The 19087-nt window shown below is 40.2% G+C and overlaps 1 protein-coding gene across 2 annotated transcripts in view; it reads right to left on the reverse strand.

Annotated features, from left to right (window-relative positions):
- The window catches only part of nipbla (NIPBL cohesin loading factor a), a 49108-nt gene extending 45268 nt beyond the window's left edge, over positions 1 to 3840 (reverse strand). Inside the window, exons 1-5 of one of the 2 annotated variants that reach the window (XM_071404247.1) lie at positions 3470 to 3840; positions 1205 to 1269; positions 914 to 1062; positions 604 to 769; positions 378 to 478 (exon numbers count right to left, since the gene is read on the reverse strand). In XM_071404247.1, the coding sequence (XP_071260348.1) occupies positions 378 to 478; positions 604 to 769; positions 914 to 977 (331 nt within the window). In that variant the 5' untranslated portion in view covers positions 978 to 1062; positions 1205 to 1269; positions 3470 to 3840. The remainder of the gene's footprint in view (positions 1 to 377; positions 479 to 603; positions 770 to 913; positions 1063 to 1204; positions 1270 to 3469) is intronic. The other variant, XM_071404248.1, reaches the window with a different exon arrangement.
- Positions 3841 to 19087: the final 15247 nt, after the last annotated feature.

Genomic DNA, 19087 nt, shown 5'->3' on the forward strand with positions numbered 1-19087 from the left:
CTTTCAACGAGAATGACAGATCTATAACTCACATTTCTGTGAATTTGGTCAGGTCGCCCAAAGAAAGTGACATATTGCAGCTTTAATCCATTAGTCAATTGACAGAGTCCATAAGGATTTAAACAAATCAATTTGCTTTTTCTAAGAAAATAAAGATCTTAAAATGACAGCTTCCCCCTAACAGTAAAAAGCACCAAATTAGCCTTTCACTTTAAGATTGAGGGCAAGGTTTTGCCTTCTTTCTCAACTGGCCTACCTGGTTAAATAAAGGTGAAATAAAATAAATAAAATTAAAAAAACTCAAATCCATATCTGTCTTCAGTTTGTTTAGAGTAACATTTGTTTACAAAACAAAGTGCCCTTCAAAGTGTGTGTACTTTTCTCCCTGAAGATGCCGGGGTTCCTGGACAGCACCGTCTGCAGCAGCACCGGCACGTCGCCCTCTGGCTCATCACTGCCCAGGTTGTCCTTCAGCTCTCTGTGGGGGAAAGGCACCAGGTCATGTCAAACGTGTGCTCACAGAAAGACAGACAGACAGACAAGGCCATTGATGCAAAATATTTGTATCGTTGAACAATTAATGACTCGGGGTCGAATACTCACATGTGCTCTGTGGAAACCTGGTTAAGACCGTGGGCCAGCTGGGAGACCAGGTTCTCGTCCCGGCAGGCCAGCAGGCAGTTGACCTCCTCTGCGATCCTCCCATTGTAGAGCAGGCTTTTGGTGGTGGTGGCTGGGAGGGGAGAGGGCAGGGGTAGCTGATTCAACACTGCAACAGAGAAAGAAGAGGGACGCCGGTACATCAGAAACATATGTGTTTTATTGCGACAGTTCATCACATGATGTTACAGCTGTAAATGACAAATCTAGTGGTACATTCTGTGTGGAAGTGAAATAGAGCAGGAGGACTTACAGTCTGTAAGGCTAGCAATCCCAGCGAGAGTGGTGATGGGAACATGAGGCATATCCCCATTCATGCTGAAGGTGGGGGCGGGGCAGTGTGGCGATACACAGGTTGCTCAGCGTCACAGCCGCCAGACCAGTACTCACATCTCCTTTGTTCTGGAAGAGAAAAAGATGAGGGATTCACTGTAGGCTACTTCAAAACACAGGAGGGGCTGAAAAACATAATCCTAAACCCAATACGAGAAATAGCCCATACGTGTGACTCCTAAACCGTATCAATGCAGTCCATTTGAAATACCTTTCTGTAGGGCACTGTTCTGTATGGATTGAAACCAAGGACATTTCAGGAAGAAGTCCACAAGTCTGAGGGGGAAAAATTGCATAATTTTATTGAAAAAATGTATTGAAAAAGTCAGCTAAAAAATTATAATGATTTAAATGTAAAAGTGTCAACTAGCTCCTACTTGGCATGATGTTGCAGTTCATGTTAAAACCAATAGTGGAAAAACTTATATAAGTGTGGTGTTGGTGGGACATTTGGCTATGTTCTCTAATAAACTGCAGTCAGAGGTTACATTCTAATCACAACACATTGCCTTCTCATTATCAACAGAGCAGCTCAATGAATGGCCCAATGTTAGCCCAGGTGTTGAGTCATACTGCCACCCACTCATCAAAGCATTCACAGCCCAGAGCTGAGAAACCCATCAGACCAAAACAATGGCCCAAAACAAATGCAACACAACATATGTCACTGATTTGTCTCTTACAAACAGACCATGCTAAATCTATTAAGCTTTTTCATACTTCGAAAAGTAGATCTGGAACTGAAGTAAAAGCATTTTACACTGCTGCTACTGGCCATTTATTATTTATGCATAGTCACTTTACCCATACCTTCATGTACAAATTACCTCGACTACACTGTATCACCGCACACTGACTTGAAGGTACCCCCTGTATATAGCCTCGTTGTTATGTAATTTTATTGTGTTACTTTATTTTTTTTTAATTACTTTAGTTTATTTAGTAAATATTTTCTTAACTATATTTCTTAAACTGCATTGTTGGTTAAGAGCTTGTAAGTAAGCATTTCACGGTAAGGTTGTATTCAGCACATGTGACAAATAACATTTGATCTACTTGAGTCCAGGATTGTGCTGAACAATCAAACTACCAATAAATGTCATGATTCATCCACTATAACTGTAGGAATCTCTCTGGGCTCCTAGGTTTAATTCAAAATATTATTAATTTGGTCCAACACTTTCTACAGGGATTTTGGATTTAGAAAGAATGTCTTCAAACTCTAAACTTTAAGTATTTATTCTAAGAAAATAATGTTTGGTGTAGCCTCAGAAGATACTGATGGATGATTTGACAGAAACAAATATATTTGTTAGTGTAATATTGAAATCACACACAAAAAATAAACAATTTGACCCTAGCTTCCCTATACACACATACAGTGACAGTGGTCAGTAGCCTGCCATACTACTGACAGCTGGGAGACTGACAGGCCAGAGCACAAAGGAACAGATGCACAGTGATGACTTGGGGAGGGGGGGGGGGGGGGGTCATCGTCATCATCAATAATATTACGTGATCAACGCAATAGTGCTTGAAAACTTAAGGGGATTTTTTGTTATGCATTTCAACTAGAACAAAATCAATGGACATGTTTTTGCGCAATTTGTCATGTTTATGAACGATAGATAACTAGCTAACAGTACCGCGTTAACTGATGTTCACCAAACTAATTTAATAGTAGCTAGCTAATTGCCCACATGTCAAAGGTGAAATTTATAAAGGAGTAACGTTAGCTAACGTTACGTATTGAAAACATATGAGGTGGCTAAATAAAATCCTCAGTATTTATTAACATATTTTACGTTAGCTTGCTAAGTTAACGTTCTGTTCTAACGCTAACCAACCCACACAATATTATCCAACTCAATGTTGTTGATATATCGTTAGCCAACTGTCTAGCTAGTTACTGTAATCAATTAAATAATAGAATTAGATTACGTTAGCCTAGCTAACTAGTTAGCTATTTATCCTTACTTGTGGCAGGTCGGATTAACGTTTGTTAGCTAGCTAGTTAGCAAACAGTCGTTGCTATTTTGATTAGCAGTTAGTTACTAGCTACGTTGATCAACTACGCTAACTTTAGCTAACGTATCTAGTTAAACATAAAATCAGTAAAGTCCTTGCTAGCTAACTAGCTAGTTGGCTAACCATTTGGCCGTTGCGCTGGCCTAGTATCTCGACATAGATCACTATTTTACCAGACAAGCGATTTTATAATTCGGGTATAACGTTAGGAAGATATTTAACTGCCTGGTACTCGGGCTCGAGGCCTACCTACTAAGCGAGCAAAACGTACAGTAGTAGCAAGCTAGGAAGCTGTAATGATAAACATGACGAGGAGAGAAGCTAGCTAACGTTAACTCGCTACGTCAGTTAGCTAGCTAGCGAACTCCGTGAACAAACAATGCGACTTTTGTTTGAGAAATGGCTTATGAACATCAAACATTTATTCATAGTTTACATCTACACTTACCTTGTGATTTTAGCTACGCTAGATTGTCCTGGTCTGTGTCTCTCTAGCTCCCCCTTTCTTCTCTCTTGCTGCTCCTCCAACAGAACTCCGTTCTTGACTTGCCAGCTAACGTTAGCTGTCCAGCTAAACTAGCAGTCAACAATAATCTGGGTTGGGCAGATTCTTTCTTCTTCCGTCATACGCGGGTGAATGTTTGAACGGAAGTATATTGGGAAACATTCGTTCGGTGGAGTTTCTGTCGGTCTAAACCGACATGGATAAAACTGTGGCCAATTTCGCTTGTATGTGGGGGGAAAAAAATATGACGATTGTTGCGGTGAGACTTCTCTCTTAGAACAAAATGCCGACCGGAAGTGCCGCCGTCGGAGTGACCTCCATCGGCGCCAAAACGAAATGCCAAGTTTGAAGGAATCACCACTGTGTGGCGCTAGACAAACAAACCTGAAACAAACCCGCAATCTATTTTAAATAACTGAACGTAAGTGTTTATAGATGACTATGGCACTGTTTGACAGCATGCCCCTGGCAGTCATCTACTAAACACCCTGGAATGTGTCATTTCAGATCATAGGTCGCAAGATAAATGAGACAAGAAAAGCTAACGTTATGGGCAGGGATTTAAAACTCTCTGGGAATCCTCCAATGTACAATCTTAGAATTCAGCCCATTTTTTTAATGTTAAAATGATTTCACTCAATTTCATTCTTTGAATGATTTCCCAGGGAGTTTTCACTCCCATATCCCTGTTTCCATTTCCATCCCTGGTTATGGGTGATGGTGGAATGAAGGACCTTGTGTTCTTGTTGGGAATCAGTTGTTTTGTTTTGTTGAATCTGGTGTGTTAATTTTACGCTGCAACAAAAGCCTGCATCCCAATTTATCAGGGCAGGCTTGAAGAACACTAGCTAGGCCTACATGAAGAATGTTTGCATAATTGTTTATATTTGTTATAATAGGCCTATGAAAACAAGGTCATCGCATGAGGCCTGACAGTACAGTGTGCACAAACATTATTACATCTGTGATAAAGTGGAAGTTCTTCAACGGCTGAGGCGCAAACTCATAACCCTCAGCATAGGCCCACTCAAGAGGCATCATCAATAGGTCTACCACTGACCCAGAATAACCAAGGCATTTCTGGATCCGGGGCAACAGCAGACCTACTTCTAGGTCTCAGGATGCACTTATAGGCTTCTGCTACTAGGTCTACACATCCATCATTGGCCGACCCTCCATATGCTCTTTCTATTTTCAAAAGATTCCAATTTAAAGGCATATGCCCTGGAAATGTAAGCAGAGTCTAACTGTGTTACAAAGTGGTGGGTAACACGTTCACTTTATATAGTGTACCAAGAGTTTCCCCTTTGTTATGCCAGGCTGAATATGCCCGATATTGGAGGCTAAGCAGCAGGGTCGAGCCTGGTTAGTAGGGCCTGCTGTGATTGGAGACCGCCTGTGAATACCAGGTGCTGTTAGCTTTTTGGCCAGTAGAGTGCATTCTTGTATTAACTAACGGAATTTCAGCAGAGGGCAGCTTTTATTTATTACAATTTTTCTCAAATGCTAAAACACTAAAACCCATTGGCTGAACAAAGTTCTCAGTTGCCTGGACTCATTTAGCTAATTATGCAGTCTGTTGTCAATACCTTAAACCATTTCACATGGTAAAACACAATTTGCAGATCACTTAGACTTTTCAGCAAATCTCTAAACACATTCTCATTCTCAAAACACATTCTGCACTCTAACGCACATGTCATCCATACTGGTAAACACAAGTGGCAACAATCAAATACAAATAGAGAACACATGTCATTGATTGAACACAACCACTCAAAATTGATTTAACCTGTTTCAAATGATGCGACACAACCAATATAAGCCAGTTCAGAGAGCAAACAGGTTGTTGAAGGTGGGAAGGAGAAAGTCTGAGAATGGATAGAAGAAGCAATGTGAGAGGACGAGTGCGTATACGAGGTGGGCAACGAAGAGGAGGAGGAGGGCAAGAAAGAGGAGGACGAAGAGGAAGAGGAAGACAGAGTGGAAATATCTGATGAAATTCGAGCAACAGTTATAGACCATGTTCTTGTCCATGGACTGACAATGAGGGAAGCAGGACTTAGAGTGCAACCCAATTTGAGCCGATTTTCTGTGTCCACCATAGTAAGGACATTCAGAGAAGAGAACAGGTACAGTATACTACTGTATTTTTGTAATTGCAAATTTACTGTACTACACTATATGCAGCTGTTTCAATAGACATTTGTAAAGTTAATCACTATGTATTGTACTGCATGAATATGTTTTGTAACTGCACAACTACCTTTTGTAGAATTGCAAGGCTGCCACATGCAGGTGGAAGGACAGCTATATTCACTCGGGAGAAAGAGGCCGTTATAGTTGGCATGGTACTTCAAGATAATGCAATACGACTCAGAGAAATCCAGGAACGAGTGATACAAGACAACACACACTTCCAGGGAATCGACAGTGTGAGCATTTCCACAATTGACCGTGTCCTCCATCGTAACAGGATGCGAATGAAACAAGTATACAGAGTACCTTTTGAGCGCAACTCACCAAGGGTGAAAGAACTGCGAGCTCAGTATGTGCAAGTAAGTGTACATTCAGAAACATTTACTGTAATCCAGATTGTCTACAGTACTAACACATACTATGTGAATGACATTACTCTTCAGTACATACAATGTATGTGAATCAGAAGCCTAATTGTACTCTACAGTATAGCACTGTCTCTGTACGACTTACAAAATCCTACATACAGTATATTGTATTTCTACACAGACAATATTTGACTTGGAATCCTTGGACAGACCCCATGAGTTCATCTTTGTCGATGAAGCAGGCTTCAATCTAACAAAGAGAAGGAGAGGCCGAAACATGATTGGACAGCGGGCCATTGTTGAAGTCCCTGGTCCACGAGGTGGCAATGTCACAATCTGTGCTGCTATCAGCAACCATGGTGTTCTACATCACCATGTTACACTCGGGCCATATAACACCCAGCACCTTCTAAGATTTATTGCCAATCTAAGATATATTATATTTGAGCAGCAGGTTCAAGAGCTAAATGAGAATCCCATTCCCACCTATGTGATAGTGTGGGACAATGTCAGTTTCCACCGAGCTGCTCAGGTAAGGGAATGGTTTAACATCAGTGGGCAGTTTATAAACTTGTACCTCCCTCCATACTCGACTTTCCTGAATCCGATTGAGGAGTTTTTCTCCTCTTGGAGATGGAAAGTGTATGATAGACAACCCTACACCAGAGTAAATCTGCTGCAAGCCATGGATTTAGCCTGTGGTGATATAGGTGAGGAATCATGTCAGGGCTGGATACGGCACACAAGAGGCTTCTTCCTCCGTTGCCTCAGGAGGGACAATATTGCTTGTGATGTCGACGAAGTGCTCTGGCCTGACCCAGCCCAAAGACAAGAAGAAGCACATTGATCACATGTTTACTCCTTTGATTTTTGTCCCTTTTAGTATTGTATACTGTAGTACAGTGCATTGTAGGCTGTATACTGTACAATGGACAAATTGTATGGCCCTGAACATTGTGCTTTCCATTTATGAACAGTACTGACTGCTCAATAGATTTTGACTGGTTGCAGGTTCATATCAACAAAGAACAAGAATTACAGTATCACAGAGACAAAGGACAAGTTTGTGAGATGCAAGGTACAGTACTGTAAAAATAGGGGTACAAGGAGGAGGAAGAACAAAAAACTAAATTGCAAAGCAGAGTAGTAATTTCTGATCAATTTTGAGCTACTATGATAGAACATGTTTTCGTTCATCAAAAGACAATGATGGAAAAATATGAATATTTTTTTTGATTAAAAATGTACTTCTCCCAGAGAATTGTATGTTTTGAACAATGTGTTTTCTATTTTTCGGTGTATTGTTCACTGACTGCTTGAGTGTATATCATTTTGATCCCTTTGTTTATGATTTGAGAGCCGTGTTTGATTTTGAACACAGGTAAAACTGTTTTGAGGTGAATGTTTCATTTTGCGAGAGGAGTCAGAGGTTATGTAAATAGTGCTTGAAGATGAGGTTTAATGTTTTCAGGAAATGGAGCAAGGTTTCAGAAATTGTGTTTTAGCAATTGAGAAAAACTGTAATAGCAATAATATAATGTATTTTTATTTTACTAAATGTAGCCAGTACGTGCTTAATTCCCCATCCTAATATGATCCAAATAAATGATGTAATGTGGACGCTGTCCACTAAATGTGGTGCTGATTGTTGTGCTGTCACTGATTGTGTTGGTCATCTTGGTTATGTTAGTCTATCTCCCTTAACATTTTTGTCAGGATTCATTGTAATTTATTGTTTAAAAACTATGAATCTGTCAATCTCTATGTAAAGGTTTTTGTATTTCTGTGTATTTGACAGTCTCTCAATTGAATTCATTGAGCAATCAAATATTGAATTAGAATGTCAAAAGAGGAAACGCTTGCGCAGGGAGGGAATAGCAGCATCTTGGAGCCTTCCTTCCCTGTGTTGATGTGTAGTGAGTTGCTGGCTCACATAACGCCTGCGTTGGTTTCACTCAGCTCACACGGGGAGGAAGTAGAAGGAGGAGGCGGTCAGAGATGAAGGAGAAGCATAGAGATAGATAGAGGACTCATCTTTGCCTCCTTGCCATTATTGCGTCAGTGACCGCATGGGCAGCGCCATTGAGGCTATCTCCATTTTGGAGTAGTCATTTATCTTCAAGATTGACTGATCCCTCCTTTTCAGCCAATGAAGTTGGAAGTCCCACCCTGTTGACTACATTAAAATGGTGGAAACTCGTATTGGCGCTGCCCATGCTAACATGGCCTTTTGGCCACTAGAGGCCTCTATCATTCTTTATGAGGAGAAGCTACTTGTGAGCTACTTATACCCTGACCGGCTGAGCTACATTGGTTTCAGGAGGGGGAAGCATTTTGGAGCCTTCCTTCCCTGTGTTGATGTGTTGTAAATACTTTCGCCCTTAGTGGCTGGTCAGCTGCATTGGTTTCACTTAAGTCATGCAAGGAGGGAGGAGGAGCCTTACGGTGATAGGAAGGTATCCAATCGGAAGGTGTGATTACTGCAAGGAAATAGAGACAGTGGAACATGTGCTGATACAGTGTGGGGCCCAGTATGAGAGGGAAAGAGAGAGACTGAGATCCTGTTTGAGGGAGATGGGGATACAGGAATTGAGTTTAAAGGGCATACTGAGTAGAACATCGTAAAAAAAAAGTGTGGGCAGCATGAGAAGGAAAGAGAGAGACCGATACAGTGTTTTCTGTATGAAAGGGAAAGAGAGACTGATACAGTGTAGTCAGTATTAGAGGGAAAGAGAGAGATTGATACAGTGTGGGCAGTATGAGAGGGAAAGAAAGAGACTGAGATCCAGTATGAGGGAGAAGTGGCTACAGGAATTGAGTAGAACATCGTCAAAAAAATTATAATAATATTAAAATGGGGCTGGCAGGTAGGCTTTAGTCCCTCCCTTTCTCTGGTCTTTCTCAATGTGTTCCAGTACCTCAGAGCCCCCTGGATTACCCCCCCCCCCCCCCAACCGGTCTCTGGCCCACACTCTAGTACAGTTTGTAGCGTTAATGCACCATAATGTTGGATGCCAACCGTCGATAAAACTACATAAGAAGAAGAAGCAGCAGCAGAGGAGCTGTGCGCATGGAGGTAGGAGGAGGGAGTTAGTTGCCAACAAGACATGTTATTTTATGGCACAGGCTTTTGCGTACCACTTGGAGAGGGAACCTCTCAGTCAAAGAGAAGATGTTGGATAAATTACAATACTTTGGTGGCGGACAAAACTTAATCTGACAAGAGTGAGGATGAATTGCCTGCGGTGGGAGGTGTGGTGAAGATGGCCTAGGTTGAGCCTCTTCCCAATGATGATGAAGAGGATTCTGGCCCAGTGGGAGTGAAGTTTTTTTGGAGAGAATGGATCCTTGCCTTCTGGCGGATCCATATGTGATCCAGGTTGGGTGTAGAAGAGGTTGTGGACAGTTGAGTCAGTGAAAGTAACTCGAAGTGGACTCGTGATGATTTCTTGTGTTTCTTCCATGCAGAGGGAGCGGGCGCTCCAAACCACACACCTAGGGACAAGAACTGTGACTTGCTTTGCTCTCCGGAGCAGGGCGCCATTTAAAGGAATGTTAACTGGAGTGGCGTTAAGTGTTGAGGAGGATCAACTGAAATGGAAGATTCACGGTGTATGTGACTTCCACCATTTGGTGCGACGCAGACCCAGTGGGAGAGCGTGCTGAACAGAGAAGACACTGTCTGTTCGGCTGATGATCCAGAGTCTTTACCCAACCAAGTCAAGTTAGGATGTGTCAATTATCCTGTGAGAGCTGTTGTCCCGAACCTATTACGGTGTTTTAGGTGCCAAGCTTATGGTCATGTAGCAGCAGTGTGTAGGAGGGAGATTCCTAGATGTGAGAAGTGTGCAGGAGGGCATGAGACAAAGGAATGTGTAGTATTGGTGGGAAAAGTTGTGTGTGTAAACTGTAGGGGTACCCATGGTGCTGGAGATCAGAGGTGTCCGGTGAGAGAAGGGCAGGTTGAGGTTGCCAAGATCAGAGAAGTACAGAAGGTGTCGTATGCTGAGGCAGTGAAGAGAGTAGTAGAGGAAGATGGTTCCAGGGCGAGGGATCCTAAGAGGATCCCTGTGAGTAGGCCGAGGCCAATAGCGAGTGATACGAATAACATGTTCTTCAGTAAGTTTGGCTTCTTAACGTTCATAGCCATGGTTATTAACTGTACCACAGAAATGTCACAGAATATAGATGCTGTGGTGGCTGCTGCAGAGAAATACTTGAGATTACCAGATTTTACTGCAGAAGAGTTACAGGGGGTAGTGGTAGTGTTCTGTCCTCCCAGGCAGTTGGCCTGATGTAGGATTAGATAGGGTTAAATAGTGGAATGGAGTGGTGTTTTAATGAGGATTAGATATGAGTAAAAAGTGGGATGGAGTAGCGTTTATATGATGATTAGATATGATTAAAAAGTGGGATGGAGTAGCGTTTATATGAGGATTAGATGGTGTTTTTTTACGACGGCTAATAGTTTTTGTATTACCAAGTATAATTGATTGTACAGTAGTTGGCGGCATGCACCTCTTACGCTTGTTTGCCGACCGCCATAATACCATAGAAGAAGAAAAGGAAGAAGAAGAAGAACACGCAGGGGGAAAAGAGCAGCATCTTGGAACCTTCCTTCCCTGGGGTTTTCTAATTTGGGAAAAAATCCGTGCTCTCTCATCCGTGACCCAGAAACCGATAGGTGGTCGAGGAGTGTGTTAATTCATTTAGTAGGGAAACGGAAGACGGTCCATCCCTCCTCAGTAGCCTCCTTTTGGCGAGGAAGCACAAATGTATCCTAACTGAGTCCTTCATGGAAGAGTTTCGAAATCTGCCACACCCCCTTTGAATCAGCTATTGGTTTCTCAAAGGAGAAAAGCATGCAAACATTTAAAACCATACTCTACTTATGATATGATATGAAATGATATTCTACTTATGATATGATATGAAATGATATGCTCCTTATATGATATGAAATTATATGCTACTTAAGATATGATATGAAATTATATGCTACTTATGATATTCTACTTATGATATGCTACTTATCCCTTTATCTATAAAATGTCTTGCACAACTAGCTAAATTAGTTTTATCACTTAATACATTCATTTTGAGATTCCACTCTTAACTCATTTCATACAAGCACATTTCCATCCACTTTCCCTCCACTAACCAGGTTTGCATCCAACCTTTTTATGCGAGTAAAGTACATCCGATTAAATAACTTCATAACATGCCTAATGGAAAAAGCTACAGATGAAAGGCTACAGATGAAAGTTCTGATGAACTTCCCAGGGTGGTGAAAGTGAAAGAGGATGAGCTTGATGCTCCTTTCCAATAAATATGGAGGGTTTATTCTGGTGACATGATCATCAATCCTTGGCTGTCGTTCAGCAAATATAAATAATCTTACTATTTTGTCCATAATAATCTCATCACGTAGGCCAGGGGTGTCAAAGTCATTCCATGGAGGGCTGCTGGTTCTTCTCCTCCTTCCTCTTTTTCTTCTTCTTTATTTGGCAAATCACAAACAACTGGCAGGTGTGTACACCGCCACCTACTGTACTGGAGTGTGAGGCCGGTCACGACCTATCTATACCCCCATATTCTCTTAACTAACCCTGAATTTCTAATAAAATAAAAGAATTCCCTACAAATCTCACTACGACCATTACTCCCACCCAAAATACCACCCACTCCCTATTCCCGTCCAACATCTCTGACCCTATCAAACCACCTCTCCCTTTCTACATCATACATTTCACAAAATGATAATACATGATCAACCATTTCCTCTACCATACAGCCATTACACATTCCAGGACCATGTTTCCCTATCAATTTCAAAGATGAATTCAATCCCATATTCCTAATCTCATCCTACAAAACATAACCTCCTCCCTTCTGTTCCCATTATATGACACTATCTCCCGTACAGATTTCTTTGTACAATAAAATGTCTGCCCTTACTACTTTCATCCCATTGTCTCTGACAGCAATCTAACCTATTTTCCAGAATCAATGTTTTATTTTCCCCTCTACCCAACTGCACCCTTATATCCACAATATTCTTTCTCACTGCTCTTTTTGTTATTATATCTACTGTGTCATTTCCATTAACTCCTGTATGAGCTGGAATCCAACAGATCTGAATTTCAATACCATTTCTTTGTAACCCAAACAACAGCATCATTATTTCTACCCATAAATCCTCACGTTCTGACGTTCCAGATCTTAAACTATACTAAACTGATGCAGTCCCAACATATTACTAGTCTGCTTGGTTGCGCCTCCTCTATCCATTGGATTCCAACAATTATAGCAACCATTTCTGTTGAATATACAGATAAATCATTAGTTAGTCTCTTGCATTGATTAATAATAACATCGAACTCAGAAATAAATACACCTGCTCCTGTCTTCCCATTCATGGGATCCTTTGAACCATCTGTATACACTGCAAGACAAGAATAAAACATATTACTATTATATTATACCCACTATTGTTCCTACATTATCTTCTTCACACCACTGTTTATTTTCTTCTGTCAGGCTCAGATCAACATGGTGGCACATTTCCTATTGCCACAGATGGCCCTATAACAACATCTCTGAGTCCATATTCATCAACCCTTTTTCCAATCTCTGAGCCAAAACCCCTCTTTGGATATTGTTCATATTCCCAGCACTCTTCCAGTACTGTCAGTATATGATGGTCTACCGTACTACCCTTCAATCCAGTATGCCAGGGCTGGCTTAACTCTTCTCAGGGATAGTGGCATTTCCCCAGTATTTTCTTGTGAAGCCTCAACCGGTGTAGTTTTAAATGCACCACCGCACATCCTGAATGCCCTCGCTTGCATCCTATACTATTGACATCACTTCCTTCATTGGCAAAGCTTTAGTCCCCTCAGTACTAACTTTAACGAATGCATCAAGGCTAGTTCTTCATTTTATGAATCCACTCTGGTGTGGGCTTAATAGACCCCTATGTCCCAGATAATACATCAATCTGCCTACAATCCTACTGGATTTTGGTTTTTCCGTTCAATTAAGACCTAAACAACCAGATGAGGGGAATTCCTTACTAATTAGTGACCTTAATTCATCAATCAAGTACAAGGGAGGAGAGAAAACAGACAACCGGCCCTCCGTGGAATGAGTTTGACACGTGATGTAGGCTATACCTGCACTGTATCTGTTAGCTGATAGCTAAGGTACATGTGTCATACCAAAGTGGGAACATTCGCTATGGCTTAAAACACTTCATTTTTTGTGTGACAACACCATCAGCTGAAAATATGATGGAAACACATTTAACGTATTTTTTTAACAGGTACATTTTTTATTTGTTTATTTTATTTAACCTTTATTTAACTAGGCAAGTCAGTTAAGAACAAATTCTTATTTACAATGACGGCCAAACCCTCACCCTGACCCGGACGACGCTGGGCCAATTATGCGCCGCCCTATGGGACTCCCGATCACGGCCGGTTGTGATACAGCCCTGGATCGAACCCGGGTCTGTAGTGATGCCCCTAGCACAGCGACGCAGTGCCTTAGACCGCTGCGCCACTCGGTCCCCAAAAGTTATTTTTACGTGCATGTCATCATGCACAGCCTTATATCTGCAAAAAGATAGTTTGATGGAAACACATCTCTGGTGGGAAAGTGTGCAGACTGTTTTTATGCAGATTTGTGAATATTCACATTAAAATCTGTCACCAATTGGATGGAAACCTAGCTCATGAAACCGCTCGCATGTGCTGTGTGCATTTTAGAATGTTTTTTCTTCATTCCCCCTCCATGCTGGGTTCTTAACACCTCTATCTAGACTCCCACTGGGAGGAGGAGGAAGACGCATATGCAAGGAGGAAGGAGTAGCATCCTGGAAGGAGGGACATGTATATATTAAATATACACTGTATGTCAAAAATGTGATGTGAAAATATATACTTCCACAGTATGAGGTTGGTCTAATACTGTGAAATTGTGAAAATGATGATAATGCCCTTTTAGTGTAAAAGCTGTTTGAAAAGACTGCCTGAAATGTCAGCCTGTTTTGGTGGGATGAAGCTTTAACCTGCCTGGTGACATCACCAGGAGGTAAATTAGTTAATTGACCAATAAGAAATAGTTCCAAACCTCTCTGCCAATAATACCTAGTTTTGAGTTTTCCCCTCCTTACTCAGACCACTCCCAGACAGTCCCAGTAAAGTTCTAACTTGATAAATTGCTCTTTGCTAATTGAAAACAATCACAGTAAGGTACTTAATTGTTACCCAGAAATGATTTGATATAAAAAATAATAATAATAATTAAAACGACTGCATTTGACCTTTAAATATATTTTAGAAAAATATGTTAGGCCAATTTTAAATATGACATGTATCCTTAAAATGCAAACAAATATATATTTTAAATATATTTTTTGTATGTGAGTTCACACTGACAACAAGCTGGGTGCGTTTGAGGCTGAATCGCTTTAGAATATTGAGGTTTACTGAGGAGCGTTTGAAAATGAAGTGAAGAAGCAGTTATAAACATGTCCTCTAGATGTCAGCAACAACCCAGTTTATTCACATGTGTCAAAGCTAAAGTCTAATCCGTTCCTGATTCATTTGGGCCTTACTTACACACTCCAACAGAACCAAATTGTGACGTGGCACCTCCAGTTTCTCCCCTTCACATGACCATATGTCATATGTTTTGTACTTTTGGGATACGTGTTGAGTGGTAATCTACACTCTGATATTAGAAACCACACTCTGTTACAGGCTTATGTTCAAATCAATTACATTCTGTAGCTGCATGAATTACACTTTTTGATTGGTGATGAGTATTTTACACTGTGCCCATAGAGGGCGAATGTCATTTTTTTCTTCAAAATGGTGTATTTTAACCTACTGCATCTTACATAGTGCTGTCCAGGGGGAGTACTTGTACATCAAGCTGCCTCACACTACAGAAACATATACAGTGAGCTCCAAGACTATTGGGACAGTGACACATTTTGTTGTTGTTTTGGCTCTGTACTCCAGCACTTTGGATTTGAAATGATACAATGACTATGAGGTTAAAGTGCAGACTGTCAGCTTTCATTTGAGGGTATTTTCATCCATATCGGGTGAACCATTTAGACATTACAGCACTTGTTGTACAATCGTGAATAATGATGAGTGAGAAAGTTACAGACACACAAATATCATACCCCAAGACATGCTGACCTCTAACCATTACAATAACAGGGGAGGTTAGCATTTTATATCATACCCCAAGACATGCTGACCTCTAACCATTACAATAACAGGGGAGGTTAGCATTTTATATCATACCCCCAAGACATGCTAACCTCTAACCATTACCATAACAGGGGAAGTTAGCATTTTATATCATACCCCAAGACATGCTAACCTCTAACCATTACAATAACAGGGGAGGTTAGCATTTTATATCATACCCCAAGACATGCTAACCTCTAACCATTACAATAACAGGGGAGGTTAGCATTTTATATCATACCCCAAGACATGCTAACCTCTAACCATTACAATAACAGGGGAAGTTAGCATTTTATATCATACCCCAAGACATGCTAACCTCTAACCATTACAATAACAGGGGAAGTTAGCATTTTATATCATACCCCAAGACATGCTAACCTCTAACCATTACAATAACAGGGGAAGTTAGCATTTTATATCATACCCCAAGACATGCTAACCTCTAACCATTACAATAACAGGGGAGGTTAGCATTTTAGATCATACCCCCAAGACATGCTAACCTCTAACCATTACAATAACAGGGGAAGTTAGCATTTTATATCATACCCCAAGACATGCTAACCTCTAACCATTACAATAACAGGGGAGGTTAGCATTTTATATCATACCCCAAGACATGCTGACCTCTAACCATTACAATAACAGGGGAGGTTAGCATTTTATATCATACCCCAAGGCTCACCCACTGGTGAGCCTAGATTGAGCAAAAACAAAAAATATTCACTTTTATATATATATATATACAGTACTGTGCAAAAGTTTTAGGCAATTGTGAAAAAATGCTGTAAAGTAAGAATGCTTTCAAAAATAGACATGTTTTGAAGGCAAAGGGTGGTCACACCAAATATGGATTCGATTGAGATTTTTCATCTGTTCACTCACTTTGCATTTAGTTTATTGATAAATATAATCTATTAACATGTCTATTTTTGAAAGCATTCTTACTTTACAGCATTTTTTCACATCTGCCTAAAACGTTTGCACAGTACTGTATATACACTCCTCTCGCTACATTTAAAGTCTGTATTTCTATGCCAACGTGCGTATCATCATTTTCAAGAATATCAGATCACATGTTTTTTTGTTTAAAAAAAAAAGTAAAAGTAGAGAAAAGGACAGATGATAACACGAGGACACACAAAATGACACAGGTCTTTTAAGGTCCATGTTTTATTAAAAACTATACAAATAAAAATCTACATTTGTTTTCAGTTTCTTGGTGGATTTTTATGTTTGTCGTTAATTATTTGAAGAGCTAACAAACAAACATATCAAACATGACACAAAAATCAATTGTAAACAAATGGAACTCGTTAAATCTTTTCCAAAGTTTGTTTCACATAGCTTCCACTTATTAGCCGGTGTAGACATGGGATTTGGGCATGCTTCCTAAATGACACACTATTCCCTATGTAGTGCACTACTTTTGACCAGGTCCCATTGGGCTCTGGCCAAAAATAGTGTAATATAAATAGGGTACTACGTATATAGGGACTGGGGTGCCATTTGGGATGCACACAGGGAGTTGTTTAATAGCTAGGGAGGTTCTTAATAGCTAGGGAGGTTCTTAATAGCTAGGGAGGTTCTTAATAGCTAGGGAGGTTCTTAATAGCTAGGGAGGTTCTTAATAGCTAGGGAGATTCTTAATAGCTAGGGAGGTTCTTAATAGCTAGGGAGGTTCTTAATAGCTAGGGAGGTTCTTAATAGCTAGGGAGGTTAAAGGGGGCTCTTCTAGTTCTCAAAGGAATGTCTTTACAGAAACTTCACAGCCATCATCCTCCTAAAGTAATCTTAAACTCTTCAAATTCTATATATACATATATCAAAACCTTTTTTTCTATACAAAACAATTTCTAGCAAAAATATTGAGAAGAAATGTAAAATTCTCACTATATGAGTTTTAGAGCGTGATTACATTTTCTATTAGTTAATTCAATTTTCATGTTAATTCAAGTTGTATTTGTCGCACCTTTTGGGTATGTCACATAACAACCACATTCAATTCTACATTCTAGATTTTATTCTGCCCAATCATTACGACAGTATAACCATAGAACTGGGAACTACAATTTAATAGGATCTCGATGAGAATAATAGACTGAAAAGTTTAAAAGCAGAAAAGTAACAATTACCTTTAGTGCTCTATTTACAGCTGGCTCTAAGGAGGCGCAAGTGTCAAAGGCACGTTAGTTTGCAATTTCATCATGTAAAAACTGGCGCACTGGCATTTTCCATAGAAGGAGAGATGTGCCTTTTGTGCTGGTGAATGTCATATTTATTTCGTTTCCCCCCTATTTCGTTTACTTTGCTAGAAAACCAAGCACAACCTATCCTCCCTTTAATCAAGGCTGGTTTAGCAGGATCACATTGGTGCTGCTTTTTATCCTGGCCATTATCAAAGTAGCCTATGATTAAAGGTGCTTGAAATGGACTACCTGAATTTCGCTTGTTCAAGTAGACTATCCATCACCGTGTTCAAAGAGCGCCCCTTCTCCTATTACCGAAGACACGCTCCTCCAAATTATTCAGTCCCCATACAATGCTATGTTAATGGCCGATTTTTTTGAGAATCTACCTCGCACATAGGGAACGATACAATTGACAGGAACCTAGTATTTCGTTTACTGTAGATGTGCAAATGTTATGCGTGAAGACATTTAGGCCTGCGTGTGCACACAGTACCATGGAACGAAAGAAGCGATTTATGATATCATGCTTCTGACCCGATCCTATTTAGAAATATTGTTGTTTGAAAAACGTGTTGTTTAAAGTTTAATTTGATTAACTTGATAAACGTATTATTAAGATTCACCTTCCATGGGTTTATGGTGAGGCTGGTTTAAGGTTCAAATGCAATGCAATTTAATCTGCTATTTCTGTAGAAGTGCAAATATGATCTGTGAGATGGTTCCATAATGTTTATAAAACATTACATTTGCGAGCAGTATAACGGTGAGCGGACATGACCCTTTTCTCTTCATAATGGATCTTTATCCGGTTTGGATGCGCGTAAAACCCTCTCCATAGTCTAAATTGCTTGTCTGTATTATACGCCCAACGCAGCAATTACGGTGCCTGTAACTGTATTTAAATATAGCCTATTTAAAACAAGTTGTGGTTTCATTTTTATTAGAATTTGATTAGAATGATATACTGTCTTCTTTGGCTATATCAATAGCCTGGGGAATGTAATATTACTTATTGACTACGTTTTGCATGTCCATGTCCAGCATGAAATAAACAGTACACCTAGCCCCTATATTAGTGAGAACGCCTATGTTTAACAATGTATTTCCATATTGAAGAAATGCAACTAGATTAATGTGGACTGCAAACATGTTCAACATATTTAGCTAACATGGGGGCAGGCTATTTAAGGAACCAGGCTATAATGGACTAACATTTGAATTGGAGTTGATGACAACACAATACATAAAAGACCGTAAATGCACAACTTGACGCAACCATGGAGCATGTTCTGATTGGCCAGTGAGGAGCCAAGTCTCGACACACCCATAACTTGATTATTCATCAACACCCAGCCCTTTCATGCCACCGCCAGCTATTGCGCTCATTGCATTACGTTTGTTAAAATAGAGCCCTTTGACATCAAGGGTTTCACTATCAAATCATGACACTTGTTCAACCATAATAGGCATCCCTGTAATGTCTTTACACAAAAAGGCATGACCAAAATTGTAACATACAGAAATTGTTTA

This window comes from Salvelinus alpinus, chromosome 5, assembly GCF_045679555.1.
Source record: "Salvelinus alpinus chromosome 5, SLU_Salpinus.1, whole genome shotgun sequence".
NCBI lineage: Eukaryota > Metazoa > Chordata > Actinopteri > Salmoniformes > Salmonidae > Salvelinus > Salvelinus alpinus.